The sequence below is a fragment of the Bufo gargarizans genome, chromosome 3 (genome assembly GCF_014858855.1).
Source record: "Bufo gargarizans isolate SCDJY-AF-19 chromosome 3, ASM1485885v1, whole genome shotgun sequence".
NCBI lineage: Eukaryota > Metazoa > Chordata > Amphibia > Anura > Bufonidae > Bufo > Bufo gargarizans.
The window spans coordinates 284,105,263-284,130,341 of record NC_058082.1 but is presented as its reverse complement, the minus strand read 5'-3'; the positions used below and the strand labels follow the sequence as shown (position 1 = coordinate 284,130,341).

General features: G+C 43.2%; 1 protein-coding gene across 5 annotated transcripts in view; it reads left to right on the top strand.

The window, feature by feature from the left end:
* The window catches only part of LOC122931983 (NADPH--cytochrome P450 reductase), an 84,306-nt gene that overhangs the window by 30,802 nt on the left and 28,425 nt on the right, over window positions 1-25,079 (top strand). For all 5 annotated transcript variants that reach the window (XM_044286116.1, XM_044286117.1, XM_044286114.1 and 2 more), the window contains one exon: window positions 8,892-9,090. In XM_044286116.1, the coding sequence (XP_044142051.1) occupies window positions 8,906-9,090 (185 nt within the window). In that variant the 5' untranslated portion in view covers window positions 8,892-8,905. The remainder of the gene's footprint in view (window positions 1-8,891; window positions 9,091-25,079) is intronic.

Sequence of the window (25,079 nt, the reverse complement as noted above, 5' to 3'; positions counted from 1 at the left end):
ATACTGGAGGACAGTATTGATGGTCTCCGGTGTGTGCCTGAATACTGGAGGACAGTATTGATGGTCTCCGGTGTGTGCCTGAATACTGGAGGACAGTATTGATGGTCTCCGGTGTGTGCCTGAATACTGGAGGACAGTATTGATGGTCTCCGGTGTGTGCCTGAATACTGGAGGACAGTATTGATGGTCTCCGGTGTGTGCCTGAATACTGGAGGACAGTATTGATGGTCTCCGGTGTGTGCCTGAATACTGGAGGACAGTATTGATGGTCTCCGGTGTGTGCCTGAATACTGGAGGACAGTATTGATGGTCTCCGGTGTGTGCCTGAATACTGGAGGACAGTATTGATGGTCTCCGGTGTGTGCCTGAATACTGGAGGACAGTATTGATGGTCTCCGGTGTGTGCCTGAATACTGGAGGACAGTATTGATGGTCTCCGGTGTGTGCCTGAATACTGGAGGACAGTATTGATGGTCTCCGGTGTGTGCCTGAATACTGGAGGACAGTATTGATGGTCTCCGGTGTGTGCCTGAATACTGGAGGACAGTATTGATGGTCTCCGGTGTGTGCCTGAATACTGGAGGACAGTATTGATGGTCTCCGGTGTGTGCCTGAATACTGGAGGACAGTATTGATGGTCTCCGGTGTGTGCCTGAATACTGGAGGACAGTATTGATGGTCTCCGGTGTGTGCCTGAATACTGGAGGACAGTATTGATGGTCTCTGGTGTGTGCCTGAATACTGGAGGACAGTATTGATGGTCTCCGGTGTGTGCCTGAATACTGGAGGACAGTATTGATGGTCTCCGGTGTGTGCCTGAATACTGGAGGACAGTATTGATGGTCTCCGGTGTGTGCCTGAATACTGGAGGACAGTATTGATGGTCTCCGGTGTGTGCCTGAATACTGGAGGACAGTATTGATGGTCTCTGGTGTGTGCCTGAATACTGGAGGACAGTATTGATGGTCTCTGGTGTGTGCCTGAATACTGGAGGACAGTATTGATGGTCTCCGGTGTGTGCCTGAATACTGGAGGACAGTATTGCTGGTCTCTGGTGTGTGCCTGAATACTGGAGGACAGTATTGATGGTCTCCGGTGTGTGCCTGAATACTGGAGGACAGTATTGATGGTCTCCGGTGTGTGCCTGAATACTGGAGGACAGTATTGATGGTCTCCGGTGTGTGCCTGAATACTGGAGGACAGTATTGATGGTCTCTGGTGTGTGCCTGAATACTGGAGGACAGTATTGATGGTCTCTGGTGTGTGCCTGAATACTGGAGGACAGTATTGATGGTCTCTGGTGTGTGCCTGAATACTGGAGGACAGTATTGATGGTCTCCGGTGTGTGCCTGAATACTGGAGGACAGTATTGATGGTCTCCGGTGTGTGCCTGAATACTGGAGGACAGTATTGATGGTCTCTGGTGTGTGCCTGAATACTGGAGGACAGTATTGATGGTCTCCGGTGTGTGCCTGAATACTGGAGGACAGTATTGATGGTCTCCGGTGTGTGCCTGAATACTGGAGGACAGTATTGATGGTCTCTGGTGTGTGCCTGAATACTGGAGGACAGAATTGATACATTTTCCGGTGTGTGCCTGGATTCCATATTGGAAAATTCTGCCATATGCCTATGTTCACACTGCGCTAAATGTGTAAGTTAAAAAATCCCGTAGCGGTAAATGAAAATGTTCACACAGCGGATTTCCACCCAAAAAGGTGAAGTGGTATCATTTCTTAAAGGGCATTTGTCAGCAGATTTGTACCTATGAAACTGGCTGACCTTTTGCCAGCTGAAGGCTTCTGTGTTGGTCTAATGTTCATATGTGCCCACATTGCTGAGAAAAATAATGTTTTAATACGGGCAAATGAGCCTCTAGGGCAGGCATGGCCAACCTGCGGCTTTCCAGCAGTTGTAAAACTGCAACTCCCGCCATGCCCTGCTGGTGGCTGTAGGCAGTCTGAGCATGCTGGGTGTTGTAGTTTTGCAACAGCTGGAGAGCCTCAGGTTGGCCATCCCTGCTCTAGGTGCAACGGGGGGTTTGCGGTAACACCTAGAGGCTCTGCTCTCTCTGCATCGGTTGTGCCCACTTGGATTGACAGGGCCAGGCAGTGTAAACATCATCATGTCTGGCACAATCGCTCGTGTGAAAGAGCCCTAATACTTTTTTCTCTTTTATGATCCGCACCTGATTTTGGGAATGCACCTGTGTAGCAGCAACCTCAGGCTGGGTTCACATGTGACTCATTAGCCATGGATTTGACTGTGGACTTGATGCCAATCCTCTGCGTACAGTACCAGTGAAGTGGATGGCATTTTCAGAAGTCTTATCCACACATTGTGTACAAAACCTGCAGCGTAAATTGACCTGGAGTGTGGATTTGAAATCTGCAGCATGTCAACTTGTACTGCGATTCTCCTCCGTGGACTTCATCCTTTGCAATAGAGAGTGTGAGGTCTGCTAACTTTTCTGTGGCAAAACTGCATGTAATACATACAGTTTTTTTTTTAGTTTTTGCAGAAACTGCAGTGCATTGTCCTCAGTATTTTCCATCACATGTAGACTTGGCTTTAGGTTACCTACACACATTGCAGAAGAACCACAGATACTTCATTCACTGCTGATACTGTATTATATGAGATGTCAGGTCTTATGTATATTTCATGGGGGTCATTTATCAAACTGCTGCAAAGTAGAACTGACTTAGTTGCCTATAGCAGCCAATCAGATTCCACCTTTCGTTTTGGACAGCTCCTTTAGAAAAGGTGGAATCTGATTGGTTGTTATGGGCACCTGTTTGATAAATTACCCCCTCTGTATTTTATACGCATGGAAATTGACCTGCGGATTTTAAAATCCACAGCATGTCAACGGTTTGTGCGATTCTGCACCTTTATGTAGAGCGTTGTTTCCCATCGACTTCAATGGAGTTTTTTAAAATGGAAAGAAAAATCGGCAACAAAAAACTGCAATAAATACACAGCCTAATCTCTGGTTTTTATTGCCTTTCTGATGCTGTTTTAATACAAATCCGCACTGCATGCAGGTAGTCTAAAAGGGGTTTTCCTATAAGGATACGTGAGAAGTGTGTGGTCGCTGATCTTTTGTTTCTGTCAGTCCATATAGGTATTGAATGGAGCATCAGGATGTATTCTTGACCCCCCCCCCTCCACTCCGTTCAAATGCTTGCCGAACATGGGGTTTGGAGCCCCCCCTGCAGTTGAACCCTCAGTGATCATACATTTACCATCTATCCTGTGGACAAGTGACCAATCTTTGTCCTGGGATAACCTCTTTGGTTCTGTACTGTTGGATTTTCATAGTTTATTTTATTTTTTGCGCAGTCAGACACGATCAGTGTAAATGCCGGAGATTTTACGCTTTTGCTGAGTAACGCTTGCAGCCAGAAATCACATCCTTCTCTAAAGGTTGTCTCACCAGCAAGAAAATCGTGCTGGGTCTGTGGTCATGTGGATTCCTTCCCTATTTTTCTACTAGATGCAGCATGATTCGGTACTTCTGCAATGTCATTTGAGGGCGGCATGGTAAATCGTGGGATTTCGTTTTCACTTGATACAGTGTCAGTACATTAGGTTCCTCTACTGTGCGAGGTAGGTCACAGTGATGACGACCAGTGAATGGGAGCTGTCAAGCTGGCAATTTTCAGGGTTTTCTTGGCAGGCCATGGCTTTTGTGTGAGAACTGTGAACAAACCATTTGTTTTCCCGTATTTATCACTGACCCAAATTTGATGATTTTTGTAAGTTGTAGCAACAAAGATTGCATTGTCAGATCTGGTATGATATTGGTGGGGGTCACTGCTGTGGGCCCAGACTGAGAAACGTGGAAGATCCCAGCATCCATATAGTAAAATGAAGTATTTATTTAATCCAGTAAAGAACATCCCTTACAGGTACACTGTGCAGGCCCTACGCGTTTCAGGTGCACTACTTGCCCTTCCTCATGTGAATGAAAACCTTACAACTTCATATAAGCATGGGCTTCAAGTAATTCATCTTGTGGTGGGGTCACATATCGAGGAAGTTCTAGAGAAAAATAACCGTATAAAGACTCCACACAAACAAGCAGTAGAATGTGAACACGTGTGTAAAAATGATTGAAACTAAAATTATATATATCAATTGAAAAAGCTAATATGTTAAGTTAATTGATAGATGTAATTTTGGTGACAAGATGAATTCATTGGCTCGCATGCATAATAGTAATTATGGGGTTATTTATAACCATGAGGAAGGGCGAGTAGTGCACCTGAAACGCGTATGTTAGGCTAGTTTCACACTGGCGTTTTGGCTTTCCGTTTGTGAGATCCATTCAGGGCTCTCACAAGTGGTCCAAAATGGATCAGTTTTGCCCTAATGCATTCTGAATAGAAAAGGATCCGCTCAGAATGTATCAGTTTGGCTCCATTCCGCTTTGGAGGCGGACACCAAAACGCTGCTTGACGAAACTGAGCCAAACGGATCCGTTCTGACACGCAATGTAAGTCAATGGGGACGGATCAGTTTTCTATGACACAATCTGGCACAATAGAAAACTGATCCGTCCCCTATTGACTTTCGATGGTGTTCAAGACTGATTCGTCTTGGCCATGTTAAATATAAACTGATCCGTTCTGAACAGATGCAGACTGTTGTATTATCTGAATGGATCCGTCTGTGCAGATCCATGACGGATCGGCACCAAACGCAAGTGTGAAAGTAGCCTTCTTCACAGTGTACCTGTAATGGATGAAATAAAGACTTCATGTTACTGTATGGATGCTGGGATCTTGAACGTTTCTCTGGCAGCAGTCACTAGATTGTGGATCTCTTGTGGTGTGTGTCTTTACTTTCCATAGCCTAAGGCTACATGCACACAGCAAATTGCGGATCCGCAAAAAAAACTGATGATGTTCCGTATTGGATCCGTTTTTTTTTGAGGATCCATTGTAATAATGCCTATCCTTGCCGCAAACTAGGAAAAAAGTAGGACATGCACTATTTTTTTTGCGGGGCAACGGAACGGACATACTGATGTGGACAGCATACGGTGTGCTGTCTGTGTTTTTTGTGGACCCCTTGTAATGAATGGGTCCTCATCCTATCCGCAAAACAAACGGAACGGACACGGAAACAAGCAACGTTCGTGTGCATGTAGCCTTATGCAGTAGTTGTGGTTTATCAGATCTGCCCTCTTTTTGGCTTGTTACATGTGTTGCATGGGCCTCATGTCCTGTATCGGCTAGTTAATGCTTTTCTGAGAAGGTCCATGCCTACGAAGTGCTATAATACAGGCTGTAAAGTACGGATGATTCCGGTGGCCAGTACTCCGCTGACTGTGATTATTTTATTTTCTCTAGAACTGTACCTTGACCTTAGTACTTTGGTTCAATCGTGATCTGCCTTGAACTTGAGCACAATTTGCTTGCTCTGTACCTTTCAGGATCATTTCCCAATCTGCCACTGAATAGCCAGTGTGTGACTCTTTATGCTTGTGTAGCCCTCCAATCTACAGCTATGTTTGTGTTTTGTTTCTAATTTTGTTCTACTGTCAGTATTTTTATATTTTGTGATGGGCATTTACCCCCCAACCTTTAGTATGTTGTTGTTATTATAAGGCCTCATGCACACGACCGTTATTTTGGTCCGGATCCTAGCTGCAGTTTTTGCAGTTCGGATGTGGATCCATTCTGTTTTATGGGGCCCCAATAGATGCGGACAGCACACCGTAGCCCCACAATTATTTTTTTTTTTTACCTGTCCTATTCTTGTCTGTTTTGCAGACAAGAATAGTCATTTCTACAATGGGCCGTCTGTTCTATTCTGCACAAGTGCGGAAGGCATGTGGCCTAAAGAGTATAAAGAGTGTACATAGCTGTATATTACATGCATGGCCACCTTGCTTCTGACCTTTGTCATATCTATTTGACATGTCACGACTAAAGTCGGATTTTAAACTGGCCCTTGGTTCTGACTAACTTCTTACCTCCCTTTCCTTAAAAATGTTGCCATGTACATCCACATATTTAGTTATCATATTGTGCAGGATGTTTTGTATCTTTCTGTGATTTTTGATAAATGTATGTGGCACCTTCAGGTGTGAATGCTCTTCTATTCTGGGAGTAGCATTTTTGTGTACTTTTGCCCCACCTATCCCACAGGTGACCTTGATTAGGTGGTACATATAGCTGCGCAGGCTCCTCCTCTCATCAGTTGCTGGATGCACAGAGGTAACTAGGAGCAGCACACTATATGTGCAGGGCCTGCGCTCCTGAGTGTAGATGTCCAACGGCATAGGTAGGTTTAGATTAGGACTTGCCTGACGAGACCACCTTGGTGCTGGTAGGTGGGCACAGATGTGTTTTGATCTAAATATATTGGATGAGAGTCTTCGATTTTATCATATCAGAGTAAAGCCTCATGCACACATCTGTGGAACACGGACCGTGTGATACCAGCCTGGATTTCTTCTGAGTGCAGGAGCGCACGGCATCATTGGTTGCTATGGCGCTGTGTGCTTCCTGCTGCCGCTGCAGTACAGTGATACACCATATACCAGTGTATTACCGGCAGCAGGAAGCGCACAGCGTCATAGCAACCAATGACGCCGTGCGCTCCTGCACTCAGAAGAAATCCAGGCTGGTATCACACGGTCCGTGTTCCACAGACGTGTGCATGAGGCTTAAGGGTTTAGTCCATATATAATGTTTGCATCGATTGTGTTAGTTCATTATTTTCTGTGATATTTTTTTTCTTTTTACCTCCCTGCAATGTTCTAAACTGGTTATCTCACAAAGAATATGGTTTATAGCTAAATTCAGCACAATTTAAAAAATGCTTCAATCTCCAGATACTCCAGGAATAATGTTAGAATAGCCACATCTGCTGTTACAGTAATGTTATAGCACTCTCTTATCACTTGCTCAGCATCTCTTCTGACGAGTAGAGAAGCAGATGACTCGCCACCCCGGGGATTCCTCCACAGAGATCAAGAATGAAGACTGAGCAGTGTGACCACCACAGCACTCTTACTATGGTGGACTTAAACAGGCTGTTGATTAGTAGCACCAGGTGGCACTATACTACCATATTACTGGCATATCTGGGATATAAGCATTGTGTAGATACAAAAAATGTTCATAGGCTACTTTCACACTAGCTGGATCCGGCAGGGTTCAGCAAAAACGTTTCCGTTACTGATAATACAACCATCTGCATCTGTTATGAACGGATCCCGTTGTATTATCTTTAACATACCCAAGACGGATCCGTCATGAACTCCATTGAAAAGGGGACGGATCAGTTTTCTATTGTGTCAGAGAAAACGGATCCGACCCCATTGACTTGCATTGTGGGTCATGATGGATCCTTCTTGCTCCGCATCCCCAGCTTGCTGCAGTTTGCTCTCCGGTATGGGAATGCAACCAAACGGAACGGAATACATTTTGGAGAATTCCGTTCTGTTTAATTCAGTTTTTTTTCCCATTGACAATGAATAGGGACAAAACTGAGTTATTTTTTTCCTGGTATTGAGCCCCTATGACGGATCTCAATACCGGAAAATAGAAACGCTATAGTGAAAATAGCCATAATTGTGCACTGGATCTAATGGCGGAATCTATTCAGAGCTGCAAACTCAACAGTTGTTCAGCTGATTGCCATCTAACTTGTACGATCAGGTTAAAGTGACCATCCAGCTTTAACCATTGTGTTGGTTCTTTTCTTAATACATCTTTATAGTAGTCTGAGATCTCTTATTTCTGATATATAGTCCCTAATAGGGTTGCACCGGGTATCAAACTTTTGATACCCAATCTATGCTTTTTACACCCGGATCGATCCGATACTGGGAATAGCTATTTTCTGATACTAGGCTGTGCTATTGCGTTAGAGAACATGGCACGTGCTGCTCTCAGCGCGCACCATGTTCTCCTGAGCCAGCACAGCGGAGAAGGAGGGAGTCCCTCCCCACTGTGACATTGCCACCGGTGAGAAGATGGCACTGAAGAGGAGTGGTTCGAGCTGTTAACACTGCACCACCAGTGAATATAATTAACCCGTTAATACTAATGTAAGCAGCCTCAATTACAGGGATTCCGCAAACTGTGTCAATTAACACCTCAGGTTCCGCACCTGATGAGTTAGTGGACGGGGTTCAGTGGATCGCCGTCCCCTGTCATTGAGGCCAGGTGCCGGCTGTGTGATAAGACCTTAATTATATTGATTGGTGGCGCAGTGCGCCCCCGTCCCAGTACTATAATCATTTGTGGCGCAGTGGCCTTCCTCAGGATAGATTCAACCAACAAACATAAAGGTCCCTCAGGAGGTTGCGACGCTATATCTAATATATTGTGAGGTTCAGACGTCTCTAGGACCTAAACGTAGCATTTGCATCCCCTCTGACTAGTAATATATAACATATTATTCTTTATTGTTTACTCTTAAAAACACATAACTCTTAAGAACTGATTTAAAATTCCTCAGGGAAGACAGGAGGGAATTTGTGTCTTTATATATTGTTATAGCATATGTTCAGATGAACCGTATCTAGATGGAACACCTGATCATTCCTCAGGTCTCTCAACCCTGCTGTTTTATTCTATCACTATCGGAATCAACTTTCCCACTGTGGGGTCCCTACCTCTCTATCCTCAACTAAAATCTATGCCTGCATCCCTGTGGGCACCCATCAATATCAGATCGGCAGGAGTCTGGCACCCCCGCCAATCAGCTGGGTAAAGAGAAGGCCTTACTCCCTTCATATGGTATCTTCTGGAGATTTTCCATTCCTTAATTTCAACATACAGAAAATGGCAATGCACTGATGAGATTTTCATCTTTTTGTATTCTATTATAATCTTGCTCTTCTCTTTTTTTTCACACCCTCTTAGAGTCCAGTATAAAGATGGCTGATTCCTGTGTTAACCAAGATGAGTGCCATACGGAGGAGGGGAGCAGTGTTGCTGAGGAGGCCATGTTCAGCATGGCAGACATGTTCTTATTGTCGCTCATCGTTGGCCTACTCACCTATTGGTTCTTCTTCCGCAAGAAGAAAGAAGAGACGATTGAGTTTAAAGTTCAGACCCCTGTGTAAGTGTTTCTCTTCTGCCTATGTTGCTGGACTCTGTCCATTATTTAACATGTGTAAACTATGATTTTATGGATATTTCAGCCAGTTATTTTCACTTGTTAGATTAGCGGATCTCCTTAGTGTCCCCTCTTCTCTTGGGTAATGTTTGTCCGATCCTGGAAAGCCCCTTTAAGATTAAATCCTTTAGGCTGGAATAACACATACAGTTTTGATGTTGGAATGGATACAAAAGAGGAGCAGGATCCGATTTTCCTTAAGGGCTCATTCAAACAAGCATTGTGCTGTCTTGGCTAGACTCGGGTACCACATGGACTGAACAGTGACCCGTTATACTGTAGACAATGGGCCAATTCAAATGAATGATTTTCCATAGCACGCTCCATTTAGGTCTGGTTCTTATTCTGGAATCGCCCATTCAGCTAAATGGGTGCGAGATTAAAACGGACAGCACATGGATGTCATCTGTTTTTGTGGCCAGTACATGGACCAGGTTGACATCACATGCTTGAAGGAGCCCTTATACTTTTCTTCTTTCTGGATCCTCTCCTGGCTTTGGCACAAAAACTGCATGCATGGTATATGCGCAGTTCTTTGACCCTTGTTTTCAGCAGTCTCCATAGCATTCAGAGGAATTGTGCCTGCTGTTACTTGCAACCCTCTATAAGAACATATTCACATGCAGCATGACATTCACATGACTGAAAAATCCATTCTTTTCATCAGAATGGATTGTTTCTGAAAAATATGCTTGGATTTCTGCATGCCTCTTTTAGATGAATGGGACAGTTGCAAAACGTTTTGCTACACATTGTTTGAATCCAGAAAGAGCAGAGCCTGTAGCGGGAAATGCCTGTCCTACTTCCTGGACTATAAGACTCGCTATGCCAACTTGGCAGTCTTTGCGAGGATAAACTTCATTCCCCCAAACCCTTGTCAACGTCCTCTGCCCTTGCCAGACCGCTATCTTCTGCGCAAACGAGGGGGCACAACCCCCAAAAGAGCTCTCTGGGGATGTCTTTATATTTTGGAAACCATTTTGGTTTTGGCTTATATCCCAGGTTAAAGTTTCAAGGCCTGTTTTAAAGGGACAGACATCCAAAAGGTGGCACTAGAGCAGTGTTTCCCAACCAGTGTGCCTCCAGCTGTTGTAAAACTACAACTCCCAGCATGCCCGGACAGCCTTGAGCTGGAGGCACACTGGTTGGGAAACACTGCACTAGAGAGCCAGCCTTTGTCCTCATTCATACCCTTTATTTCAGTGTTATTTTGTTTTTGCTTGAAAAAAATGCCATGAATTTAAAATTCTTTTTCTTGCAGGTTTTACATGTGTGTTTTTTTTTTTTTTTGTCTGTAACTTTATTAAGTCCTATAGAGAGGTTTATGGAGATAAATTCCAGTGAAAACACCATAGCTAGAACATGTTTGGAAAAATATGCTATTGACCCAAAAAGCCACCAAAACTTCAGAATAAAACTGTTTGTAGTTTAATTCATATTTCCTTAACTAAAACATCTACTCGCACAAAAAACAAAACATGAAATATACATATTAATGAGCTGTCCTTGGGATAGGTGTCATCAATATCAAATCGACAGGGGACTGACTTTTGGAGCCCCGCTGATCAACTGTTTGCAAGAGCTCCGGATCCAGACACTGAAACTCAACACCTCCGTCCACTGTGTAGTGGCCATGCTGGTTACAGCAGCACTGCTCTCTTTTAGTTGTAACGGTCAGTGGCATGGCCACTACACGTTGGATGGAGCTGTGTAGTTCCAGTGCCAGAGTTCTTGCAATTAGCTGATCAACAGGGTTGCCATGAGTCTGCGCTCTGTGGCCGTATTGCGGACCCACGGGCACCGTATCATGTGCGTTCTGCATTACTGATGCGGACCCATTCACTTCAATGGGTCCGCAAATCCGGAGATGCGGAATAGTGCAGAACGGAACCCTACGGAAGCACTACAGAGTGCTTCCGTGGGGTTTCGTCCTGTACTTCCGTTCCGCAAAAAGATAAAACATGTCCTATCTTTTTGCGGAACGGCCAGACCGTGGACCCATTAAAGTTAATCAGTCCGCGATCCGCTGCGGCTGCCCCACGGACGGTGTTCGTGCATTTTGCGGGCTGCAGCATGACCCCGGGGCGCACGCTTTCGTGTGCAGGAGGCTTAAGGGTCTCCTTCCCACATGCTGTTTTTTTCAGTATTATTAGCTTGAGCTTTCACTTCTTTGGTGGCATATGATTGTTATTTATCATTAAAAATGGCTTTTTTTTTTTTTTTTTTGTCCTTTTTAACCACTTCAACCCCCCTAGCTGAAACACCCTTAATGACCAGGCCACTTTTTACACTTCTGCACTACACTACTTTCACCGTTTATTGCTCGGTCATGCAACTTACAACCCCAATTTATTTTACCTCCTTTTCTTCTCACTAATAGAGCTTTCATTTGGTGGTATTTCATTGCTGCTGACATTTTTACTTTTTTGTTATTAATCAAAATTTAATGATTTTTTTACCAAAAAATGACTTTTCACTTTCAGCTGTAAAATTTTGCACAAAAAAACGACATCCATATATAAATTTTCCGCTAAATTTATTGTTCTACATGTCCTTGATAAAAAAAAAAAATTGTTTGGGTAAAAGTTATAGCGTTTACAAACTATGGTACAAAAATGTGAATTTCCGCTTTTTGAAGCAGCTCTGACTTTCTGAGCACCTGTCATGTTTCCTGAGGTTCTACAATGCCCAGACAGTAGAAAAACCCCACAAATGACCCCATTTCGGAAAGTAGACACCCTAAGGTATTCGCGTTCATAGAACTTTTTATTTTTTGTCACAAGTTAGCGGAAAATAATGATTTTTATTATTTTTTTTTTCTTACAAAGTCTCATATTCCACTAACTTGTGACAAAAAATGAAAAAAAAAATCCATGAACTCACTATTCCCATCACAAAATACCTTGGGATGTCTTCTTTCCAAAATGGGGTCACTTGTGGCGTAGTTATACTGCCCTGGCAATTTAGGGGCCCATATGTGTGAGAAGTAGTTTGCAATCAAAATCCGAAAGGTGCACTTTGGAATGTGGGTCCCTTTGCCCACCTAGGCTGCAAAAAAGTGTAACACATCTGGTATCGCCGTACTCAGGAAAAGTTGGGGAATGTGTTTTGGGGTGTCATTTTACATATACCCATGCTGGGTGAGAGAAATATCTTGGCAAAAGACAACTTTCCCTTTTTTTTTATTTATTTTTTTATATAAAGTTGGCATTTGACCAAGATATTTCTCTCACCCAGCATGGGTATATGTAAAATGACACCCCAAAACACATTCCCCAACTTCTCTTGAGTACGGCGATACCACATGTGTGACACTTTTTTGCAGCCAAGGTGGGCAAAGGGGCACATATTCCAAAGTGCACCTTTCGGATTTCGCAGGCCATTTTTTACACATTTTGATTGCAAACTACTTCTCACACATTAGGGCCCCTAGAATGCCAGGGCAGTATAACTACGCCACAAGTGACCCCATTTTGGAAAGAAGACACCCCAAGGTATTCCGTGAGGGGCATGGCGAGTTCCTAGAATTTTTTATTTTTTGTCACAAGTTAGTGGAATATGAGACTTTGTAAGGAAAAAAAAATAAAAAATCATCATTTTCCGCTAACTTGTGACAGAAAATAAAAAATTCTAGGAACTCGCCATGCCCCTCACGGAATACCTTGGGGTGTCTTCTTTCCAAAATGGGGTCACTTGTGGCGTAGTTATACTGCCCTGGCATTCTAGGGGCACTAATGTGTGGTAAGTAGTTTGAAATCAAAATGTGTAAAAAATGACCTGTAAAATCCTAAAGGTGCTCTTTGGAATGCGTGCCCCTTTGCCCACCTAGGCGGCAAAAAAGTGTCACACATCTGGTATCGCCGTACTCAGGAGAAGTTGGGGAATGTCTTTTGGGGTGTCATTTTACATATACCCATGCTGGGTGAGAGAAATATCTTGGCAAAAGACAACTTCTCCCTTTGTATTAAAAAAAAAAAAAAAAGTTGGCATTTGACCAAGATATTTATCTCACCCAGCATGGGTATATGTAAAATTACACCCCGAAACACATTGCCCAACTTCTCCTGAGTACGGCGATACCAGATGTGACACTTTTTTGCAGCCTAGATGCGCAGAGCGGCCCAAATTCCTGTTTAGGAGGGCATTTTTAGACATTTGGATCCCAGACTTCTTCTCACGCTTTCGGGCCCATAAAAAGTCAGGGCAGTATAAATACCCCACATGTGACCCCATTTTGGAAAGAAGACACCCTAAGGCAGGGATGCTCAACCTGCGGCCCTCCAGCTGTTGTAAAACTACAACTCCCACAATGCCCTTCTGTAGGATGATAGCTGTAGACTGTCAGGGAATTATGGGAGTTGTAGTTTTGCAACAGCTGGAGGGCCGCAGGTTGAGCATGCCTGCCCTAAGGTATTCAATGAGGGGCATGGCGAGTTCATAGAATTTTTTTATTTATTTTTTGTCACAAGTTAGCGGAAATTGATTTATTTTATTTTTTTGTATTTTCTCACAAAGTCTCCCTTTCCGCTAACTTGGGACAAAAATTTAAATCTTTCATGGACTCAATATGCCCCTCGGAATACCTTGGGGTGTCTTCTTTCCGAAATGGGGTCACGTGTGGGGTATTTATACTGCCCTGGCATTTTAGGGGCCCTAAAGCGTGAGAAGAAGTCTGGAATATAAAAGTCTAAAAAAATTTACGCATTTGGATTCCGTGAGGGGTATGGTGAGTTCATGTGAGATTTTATTTTTTGACACAAGTTAGTGGAATATGAGACAATTTCCGCTAACTTGGGCCAAAAAAAAATGTCTGAATGGAGCCTTACAGGGGGGTGATCAATAACAGGGGGTGATCAGGGAGTGTATATGAGGTGATCACCCCCCTGTCATTGATCACCCCCCTGTAAGGCTCCATTCAGACGTCCGTATGCGTTTTGCGGATCCGATCCATGTATCCGTGGATCCGTAAAAATCATACGGACGTCTGAATGGAGCCTTACAGGGGAGTGATCAATGACAGGGGGTGATCAGGGAATCTATATGGGTGATCACCCGCCTGTCATTGATCACCTTCCTGTAAGGCTCCATTCAGACGTCCGTATGTGTTTTGCGGATCCGATCCCTGTATCCGTGGATCTGTAAAAATCATACGGACGTCTGAATGGAGCCTTACAGGGGGTGATCAATGACAGGGGGGTGATCAGGGAGTCTATATGGGGTGATCAGGGGTTCATAAGGGGTTAATAAGTGACGGGGGGGGGGGGGTGTAGTGTTTTGTGGTACTTTACACAGCTACCTGTGTCCTCTGGTGGTCGATCCAAACAAAAGGGACCACCAGAGGACCAGGTAGCAGGTATATTAGACGCTGTTATCAAAACAGCGTCTAATATACCTGTAAGAGGTTAAAAAAAAAATCACATCTCCAGCCTGCCAGCGAGCGATCGCCGCTGGCAGGCTGGAGATCCACTCGCTTACCTTCAGTTCCTGTGAACGTGCGCGTTCACAGGAAGTCTCGGAGCGGGGACGTCCTCTATCAGACCCCACTCTACTGTATGGCCATGTGACACGTTCCCGTTTTGAGTCCATTCGGAAATGCCTGCATTGTGCAGATAATGCAGCATGTCCCCCCCCCCCCCGAGGTGATTCTGCCTATGACCGCCTGTACAAAATCAGGCCGGTCATCGAACACTTCAGGGACAAATTTTTGGAGGCTTATGTACCTGGAAGGGAGGTCGTAGTTGATGAGTCTCTCATTGCTTTCAAAGGGAGACTCCTTTTCCGCCAGTATGTTCCCTCTAAGCGGGCGAGGTATGGCGTGAAGCCCTACCCACCCCCTCCAGGTACCTATCCCCAGGGGTGAGACCCGTGCCCTTACCAGTGGAAACCTGTTCCACAATTCATCGTAACTGCATCACCCCTGTCCCTGTGCGAGGTACCGTGGCAACGGGGTCCTCAAGCCCAATTGTATCGTCGACTACAATCTGTATATGGGAGGAGTTGATCTCTCTGATCAAGTCCTCAAGCCATATAACGCCATGCACAAAACCCGGACATGGTACAAAAAAGTTGCGGTCTAGTCGGTACAGGTTGCCTTGTACAACTCCTTTGTGCTGTCCTGGAGCGCTGGCAACACAGGGAAATTCCTGCAGTTCTATGAGGCAGTCCTCAAGGCCCTGATCTTTTCTGACTGGGAAAGAGCAGGCGGGAGTACCTCGGGAACTGGAGGCGCCCGGATCGTCCCTGGCCAACACTTTCCAGGTGTGGTCCCCCATACTGGAAAGAAGGGACAGACCCAAAAAAGGTGCATAGTGTGTCACAGGAGGGGGATACGGAAGGACACCACCACTCAGTGTGACACGTGCCCCGATCATCCGGGCCTCTGTATTGACGGTTGCTTCAGGGAGTACCACACTTCCATGGAGTACTAAATGTATAATCCTCTTCCCCAATTTTAATTCTATTTGGCCACAGACAATCGCCCATAAAAAATAAATAAAAAATATGGCTCTCAGACTTTGCAGACACTAAAACAAAAATTATATTATTTTGTAAAACTAAAAAAAATTAAAGTATACATATTGGGTATCACCACGTCCGTAAGAACCTGAACTATAAAAATACCACATGACCTAACCCCTCGGATAAACACAGTAAAAAAAAAAAAAAAAGGGTTAAAATAGCCATTTTTTGGTCACCTTACATCACAAAAAGTGTAATGGCAAGCGTCAAAAAGTCATATGCACCCCAAAATAGTGCCAATAAAAACGTCCTCTCATCCCACAAAAAATGAGCCCCTACCTAAGACAATCGGCTAAAAACTTTTAAAAAAGTGACTCTCAGACTATGGAGATACTAAAATGTGTTTTTTTTGTTGAAAAAGGGATATTATAGTGTAAAACCTAAATAAATTAAAGTAGACATATTAGGTATTACCGCATCTGTAAGATTTTGCTCTATAAAAATACCACATGACCTAACCCCTCAAATGAACACAGTCAAAAAATCTAATTAAAAACTGTGCCAAAACAGCTATTTTTGCAAAATTTTCCATTTTAATCCATTTTTTCCGTTAACAAAGCAAGGGTTAACAGTCAAACAAAATTCTATATTTATTGCCCTGATCCAACATCAAAACTGTATGTTATTCCAGCCTAAAGTTTTTGATCTAAAAGGGGCTTTCCAGGATCGGATAAGCATTACCCAAGATAAGAGTGGACACTAAGGAGATCCGCTAATCTAACAAGTGAAAATAACTGGCAGAAACACACCCCATATGTGGTCATAAAGTGCTGTATGGCCAAACGGCAGGGCGCACAAGGAAAGGAGCACCATATGGTTTTTGGAAGGCAGATTTTGCTGGACTGATTTTGATACCATGTCCCATTTGAAGCCCCCCTGATGCACACCTAGAGTAGAAACTCTATAAAAGTGACCCCATCTAAGAAACTACACCCCTCAAGGTATTCAAAACTGATTTACTGGCAAATGGAGATGAAATTTCAGAATTTAAATTTTTTGTAACCTTTCCTCACAAAAATGTAATATAGAGCAACCAAAAATCATATGTACCCTAAAAATAGTCCCAACAAAACTGCCACCTTATCCCGTAGTTTCCAAAATGGGGTACATTTTGGCGAGTTTCTACTCTAGGGGTGCATCAGGGGGGCTTCAAATGGGACATGGTGTAAATAAACCAGTCCAGCAAAATCTGCCTTCCAGAAACCATATGGTGTTCCTTACCTTCTGCACCCTGCCGTGTGCCCGTACAGCAGTTTACGACCACATATGGGTGTTTCTATAAACTACAGAATCAGGGCAATAAATATAGAGTTTTGTTTGACTGTTAACCCTTGCTTTGTTAACGGAAAAAATGGATTAAAATGGAAAATGTGCCAAAAAATTTTAATTCTGAAATTTCATCTCCATTTGCCAATAACTCTTGTGGAACACCTAAAGGGTTAACAAAGTTTGTAAAATCAGTTTTGAATACCTTGAGGGGTGTAGTTTCTAGAATGGGGTCATTTTTGGGTGATTTCTATTATGTAAGCCTCACAAAGTGACCTCAGACCTGAACTGGTCCTTAAAAAGTGGGTTTTTGGAAACTTCTTCTGAAAAATGTCGAGATTTGCTTCTAAACTTCTAAGCCTTGTAAGGTCCCCAAAAAATAAAACGGCATTCTCAAAATGATCCAAACGTGAAGTAGACATATGGGGAATGTAAATTAATAACTATTTTTGAAGGTATTACTATGTATTATAGAAGTGGAGAAATTGAAACTTGCAAATTTATCAACATTTTTTGGTAATTTTTTTTTATAAATTTAAAAATGAATTTTTTGACTCTATTTTACCAGTGTCATGAAGTACAAAATGTGACGAAAAAGCTATCTCCGAATGGCCTGGATAAGTAAAAGTGTTTTAAAGTTATTCACACTTAAAGTGACACTGGTCAGATTTGCAAAACATGGCCTGGTCCTTAAGGTGAAAATGAGCCCGGTCCTTAAAGGGCTTCTGTCACCCCACGGCCAGCCCTGTCGGCATTTCAAAAATCGCGCGCCTCTGTTGATTCGGCGCAGGCGCTCTGAGATGAGGAGGCTCGTCTCCTCAGCACTCCCTCAGTGCGCCTGCGCCGATGACGTCTTCTATTTCGGTGATGTCATCGGCGCAGGCGCACTGAGGGAGTTCTGAGGAGACGAGCCTCCTCATCTCAGAGCGCCTGCGCCGAATCAACAGAGGCGCGCGATTTTTGAAATGCCGACAGGGCTGGCGGGGGAGGACATCCCGGCTGGCCCTGTCAATCAACACGACGAGGGGGCGGATTTCTGCAGCAGCTACCAGCAAGTAGCCGCCCTACTTGCTGTTAGAGACCGAATTTACATATTATAAAACTTCGTTTTTTGCAGAAACTGCTGGATCAAAGTAAGTAACACAATTATATTGTCATATATCGCAATATAACTAATTTCACTAGCCCAAAAAAAAAATATCACTTTAGTGGGGTGACAGAAGCCCTTTAAGTGGTTAAGTTAGATTCCCTTTAAAGGTAGATCAAAGATGGTCATCTCTTCCTGTAATTGTTTGCCGGCATGGTACTTCTGTAGGTACTTCTAATGAGACTCTCAGAAGATGTTTACAGCTGCTCATTAGTAGAAATTGTTACAGTTCCTGAAATGTCTAGCATCCTGAGGGGCTCTTGAAAGGTTATGTTCTTTTTGGTGTTTTTTTTTTTTTGCTTAGAACCAGTTTTTAGTCTGTAATATATGTGAAATACACTTGTTCTGAAGAAGGCACAGCATATGACACATCCTATTGGTACATCTTCAAGCTCCCTCATAACGAAATTCTCAAATTTGAATGTGTATATGTCTCATGTACAGGGTTGTTTTGCATCCATGTCCAATCCGCATTTTTTTTTCAGATAGCACACGGACCCAATTATTTCTATAGCTCCAAGAAGAAAAAAAAAAGACAGCATATGGATGTGATCCGTTTGCTGTCTTCATCTGTATGTCCGTTCTGAAAATTATAGAACATGTCCTATTCTAGTGAGGAGAGTGAGCAAAATGCGCATTGCACACGGAAACTGTCCGGTTTTTGTGGATCTGTAGTTTGTCGACTGCGATACGGACATGGTTGTGTGCATGAGGCGTAACAGGGTTGTTCCCATTTTGCAAATTGGTAACTTGGTGCTGGACTATGGCATCACCTTATGATTGTTGGGTATCCGACTGATGAGATCTCTGCTGATCCTGAGAATGAAGGAACTGTGGAGCTGAGTGATCGCTGCTGCCCTCTCACTGGTTTTCCATGCAGTTGGGTATTCCCATTACTTCATAGAATGGGAGTACATTGGGGGGGGGGGGGGGGGGTACCACACACAGTTTTATTTGTGCCTTTTTTTTTTTTTTAGCCAAACCAAGAAATGGATCCAGCAAAGTAGTATAAAAAATCCTTCCTTTATATTTCTCAAGTCCCCTTTAACCCATTTATGGCTTTGGCCCCAAAAACTGCCACACGAAGCTGTGTGTGACACCCCCTTAAACACGTGGCTCTAGGGTACATTGTAGTGGAGCAGATCCTGTAGCTAAACGATCGACCGTAAATCACATAAACCTCCATAGTAAGCTCCTTGGTATAGTGGTCTTTGTAGCCAGTCCAGCCCCAACACAGTGTCTCCAGTAGAAATATTGCTGTTAGGGATTCACCTAAAACTTTCTAATATTGTACGGAGTATTAGAATGTATTGGCTCTGATGAGCCGAAGTTTATTACTTCGTGTAATAACTTTGTGAATTATTACTGTAAAAAACCTTGATACCAAACTCGGTATGAAAGTTTTTTACAGTAATTTACTAAGTTATTACACGGTCTCGCAAGTAATAACTCCATCTCATCAGAGCCAATACATTCTAATACTGTATGGAGTTACTGCTCCGTACGGTATTACAACAAAGTTTTATGCGAATTGACTTTGGATGAAGCATCCGAACTCGATTTGCTCATCCCTAATTGCTGTGCCAGGCTAGCGCAGTTCTGTTCAATGCCCCTGTAACCCAGGCTGAAAACAAAGCAGGACAGCTGATTTGATGCCTATGCTCTTTTATTAATGGCTCCATAGCTAATCTCTGCTGGCTGCCATTGTGTTCACCTGCATTCATCAGGTTTCTGAGCTGTGAAGGTACTTGTATTACAGAGCCCTGTCAACAGATCAGATGTGTTGGCCTTCCTGCCGAGCACCACAGCTTTAAATGTTTGTGTAAGGGATTCCTTCGGGGCGAGGAGGCCCAGCGGGGAAGGCTCAGATGTGAACTTCTGAGCCGAATGGGAGAAACTGCTCACAAAAGGCAGCTCATGTTACAGGATGTGGGAACGCTGGCTTCTAAAGCCTTCACATGCAGTTTCCAATGCAGGCGTCACTCTCCTTTACCCCATCCATTCACTGTATAATCCAGATTATTACGTCTTTAAAAGGTTTATCCCATGAATAATGTAAAAAATGAAAATCAGATATCCTATTGTACACGACACCCTTTCACACTAGCGTTTTCAATTCTGCTATTGAGATCAGTCATAGAATCTCAATAGCGGATAAAAACGCTTTAGTTTTGTCCCCATTCGTTGTGAATGGGGACAAAACTGAACTGAACGAAACTGAATGCACCAAAATACATTCCGTTCCATTTGGTTGCGCTCACGTCGCGGACAGAATAACGCTGCAAGCTGCGTTTTTCTGTCGGTGATGTGGTGCGGAGCAAGACGGATCCAATGTAAGTCAATGAGGACCGATTCATTTTCTCTTACACAATAGAAAACTGATCCGTCCCCCATTGACTTTCAATGGTGTCCATGACTGATCTGTCATGGCTATAGAAGACATAATACAACCGGATCCGTTCATGACGGATGCATGCGGTTGTATTATTGTAATGGAAGCGTTTTTAAAGGGAATGTGTGAGCAGAAAATGACCTATTATTTAAATCCCATTTTTATGTTTAACATTAGAGATGAGTGAATTTCCGCTTATGAAATTTGTTTACATTTCGTTTGGTGGTAAAAGGTGAATTGAGTTATGGATTCCGTTACCACGGACCATAACGCAATTATATAACTGAATGCCTTTAGAGGCATTCCGTTATTCATTCCCTCATAATAGAAGTCTATGGACTGCAAAACAGATCTGTCCCGTTCCCGTTATGCAGGAGAGGACTCGCCTGCATAACTGAAACGGGACAGATCTGTTTTGCAGCCCATAGACTTCTATTATGACAGATTGAATAACTGAATGCCTCTAAAGGCATTCCGTCATGGAATAGCGTTATGTTCCGTGGTAACTGAATCCATAACGCAATTTACCTTTTACTACCAAACGAAGTGTGAACGAATTTCAAAATATGAAATTCGTTCATCTCTAGATATGACCTGCATGTATAGATAAGACAGAATCCACCATTCAGAATAGGTAATTGTCAAATCTTATCTATTATTTCCATTCCATCCACCATGATGGCCACAATGAGAGATGACCTTAAGTCTAAGTCAAGATCTCTAAAGTGCGCTACCTGTGCCAAGAGACTACCTGATAAGTTGTGCAAGCAATGCATTTCTGACATCTTAAAAGAGGAGCAACCATCTATCCTGTCGGAAATGAAGTTGTTTATCCAGGATGAGATCAAGTCTTCCTTAGCATCTCTGTCTACTAATACGCCTATCCCGCCTGCCAAAAAAACGAGATTATCCATTCAATCCTCCTCTGATACTGAGGACATTGATGAGGATACCTCTACCTCTAGACGAGTACTTTAGGAAGAACTTTTCTCAGAGGGTGATAAAAAAAGAACTTTTTTTCCCTAGGATGAAATGGAAGATTTACTGAAAGCAGTTAGATCTACCATGGGCATAGAGGATACTCCCAAACCTTGTACGGTACAGGATTCCCCATTAATGAGAAAATCAAAAGGAAGATATTGGATGAGTGGATTGATCCTGAAAAAAGACTAGGGGTGTCCAAAGAGTTCAGGAACAGATTACTATTTGATCAGACTGAATGTAAAATCTTTGAGATACCCCAAATTGATATTTAAGTGGCAAAGGTAGTCAAAAAGACAGCCTTACCATTTGAGGATGCATCACAGCTTAGCGATCCAATGGAGTGCAAAGCAGATTCTTTATTAAGGAAAGCATAGGAGGCATCTGTTTGGTGTAAAAACCAGCATTGCGGCGACATCTGTGGCAAGAGCTATGTACTTCTGATTGTCAGAGTTAGAGAATCACCTAAAGAACAAAACTCCCAGGGGAGATATCATAAATTCCATACGCTATTCAAATCAGCAACCACTTCTGATCAATAAATCCAAGAGACAGAGCATCTATTGCCCATGGTCTATCAATTAGATGGGAGTAGGACCTAATCTATGCGTTTCCACCCTTTCCGCTGATTCCTCGCTTACTACAAAAATTACAGAAGGAAACAACAACAGTAATCTTAGTCCACTGGCCAAAGAGAAGCTGGTTCTCAATCCTGACAGTTGGCATTAGAGGAGCCTTGGAAAATACCCTTTAGGGAAAACATGCTCTCAGAGTAATCCTTACCCTTAAGGCAAGCAGGAAGAGATCACATCAGCCATTTATCTTGAAGTCTGGAAAAGATTTTGCAGTTGGCTGGGAGAGGATCATCCGAACACTTCTTCTCCGCCGATTAAGAAGATACTAGACTTCCTGCAAAATGGACTAGAATTGGGTCTGAGGCCTATCACCCTTAGGCCGAATGCACATTGCCGTGGAAACACGGGTGTTCGGCCTTAAGGTCTAAATTTCGGCCTTAACCACTTCACATCCGGGCCATTTGCCCCCTTCCTCACAGGCCTAATTTTGCTAATCTGACATATCTCACTTTATGTGGTAATAACTTTGGAACGCTTTTACTTATCCAAAGCATTCAGAGATTGTTTTCTTGTGACACTTCATGATGGTCATAAATTTGAGTCAATAGATTTCACCTTTTATTTATGAAAAAAATCCCACATTTTTGAAAATTTCTATTTCTCTGCTTTTAAAACAAAGTGATACCTCCATAAAATATTCATTACTCAACATTCCCCATATGTCTACTTCATGTTGGCATCATTTTGGAAATGTCATTTTATTTTTTTAGGACGTTAGAAGGCTTAGAATTTTAGAAGCAATTCTTAACATTTTTAAGAAAATTGCCAAAACCCACTTTTTAAGGACCAGTTCAGGTCTGAAGTCACTTTGTGGGGCTTACATAGTGGATACCCCCATAAATGACCCCATTGTAGAAACTACACCCCTCAAGTTACTTAAAACCGATTTTACAAACTTTGTTAACCCTTTAGGTGTTCCATAAGAATTGAAGGAAAATTGAGATAACATTTTTAAATTTCACTTTTTTGCCAGATTTTCCATTTTAATCCATTTTTGTTCTTTAACACCTTGAGGGTTAGCAGCCAAACAAAACTCAATATTTATTAGCCTGATTCTGCTGTTTACAGAAACACCCCACATGTGGTCATAAACTGCTGTATGGGCACACGGCAGGGCACAGAAGAAAAGGAACTCCACATGGTTTTTAGATGCCATGTCCCATTTGAAGCCCCCCTGATGCACCCTTACAGTAGAAACTCCCAAGAAGTAATCCACTGTTTATTTCTCCTGTAACTGGGGCTGACATAGTAGCCCCAGTTATAGGAGAAATGCACCCCCCAGAGAGGCTGTACAGCCTCAGTGCAGGGCTGATCGAGGTCTCTGAAAGACCTCACACAGCTCCTGCACTCTCCGGTCCCGGCGGGCCGGAACAGGAAGCGCATAGCTGTGAGCGCTGTGTATGCAGCGATCCAGAAGGCAGGGACACCTGGGCACTGTCCCTGCTTTCTCTCTGGGTTGCCCTGCTGTCACTGACAGCGGGCAACCCGATCAGCAGCTGCACGATTAGCGTGCAGCTGCAGTTTCTGGAACGTCCATTCAGAAATAGAGAACCACTTCCCGGACGTTTATAGTCAACGTGCGGACGGGAGGTGGTTAAAGTGGTCATCCCATGATTAATGTAAACAAATTTTAAATCGAACATCATATAGTACATAACCATCTTTCTAATAAAGCTAGAATCAGCCCTGTACCTCAGAGATCTCCAAATTCATTGTTCTGCTAGATTTATATCAAGCTAACCGCTCAAGGGGAGGGTCTTTTCTGCTGCCGTTCAGGGGGCGTGTCCAATCTGCTGTAGCTCTCTCCCTATTACTGGTCAGAAGGCTGAAACTGAGCATGTGCGGCCTTCTCAGTGAGCTGGACAAAGAAATAAGAAAAAGAACAAACAGCAGGCGGCGCTATACAGATACATTTTATTAAGTAACTCAGTGGCTATGCAAAATGTTTAATTACATGCAACTACAAAAGTAGTCAGATCCTGGAGCTGGTTTGAAAACTGTAGAATATTTTTCCTGGGACAACCCTTTTAATGCTCTGTAAATGCTGTTCAGAAAATAAAAACTGATTTAAAAAGATAATTTTGAGAACTAGATAGCCCATTTTGTTACATAAAGAATGAAAATGAAAGTAAAGCTCTGGATTCACATGTTGTAGATGCACTGCAGCAATAATGGTGCCAGAACTGGGCCAACATCGGATCAGCGCGGCTTTCACACTGGCCATACGGTTATTCCGCTAAATGTTATAACTGCTTTTATGTGCATTCAGTTGGAAAGCTGATCTGCAATGTGTGAACCCATGCTTGTAGTTTAGTCCTCTCATAAATAGCAATTTTCTTATATTTAAATTTTACATTTTAAATGGCCCGTTACACAAGTTGATGCTGATTGGTAGCGACTGCTCGATCGATCTTTTTTAGACCCCACCAATCGGACAATAAACAAGCTTGTTTTTCTGCTGATCGGATCTTAGTAAAATTGCTCACTGGTCGGCATCACCTCATGGGATTGTGCTGCTGACATAATGTAAAGTATATGTTGGATAGATGATGCTAGTAATGATCGTTCACCCCCATGCAGCTTTAAATGGCCTGTGTAAAGACTGTTTCAAGCATCAATGGACTTGTCTCATTATCAGTCTTTGCATGTTGTGGCCCCGCATTGGGCCTTCCTCCTATAGGTTTCCCTACAAATTAATCGGCAGAACACAGCTGCCTGTCTCCTGATAATATACTGAGCCGGTTGAGCATGTGATATGACAGGGAGCGTGTTTCAGACTACTTCAGGTAGGTAATGTAGTCATAGACCACAGCTCTGCCCTAAATGAGTGGAGCTAAAAAGCAGCCAGTAAACTAGCTACCGCTGAACAAATGACTAGCAGCAATCCTCACCTATAGTTACAGATGTGCGTACTGTATAATTTTTTCAGTTTAGTCTCTGGTACAGCCATCCCTCCAGATCCACCATGCACTTGAAAGCTTGGATGAACTTG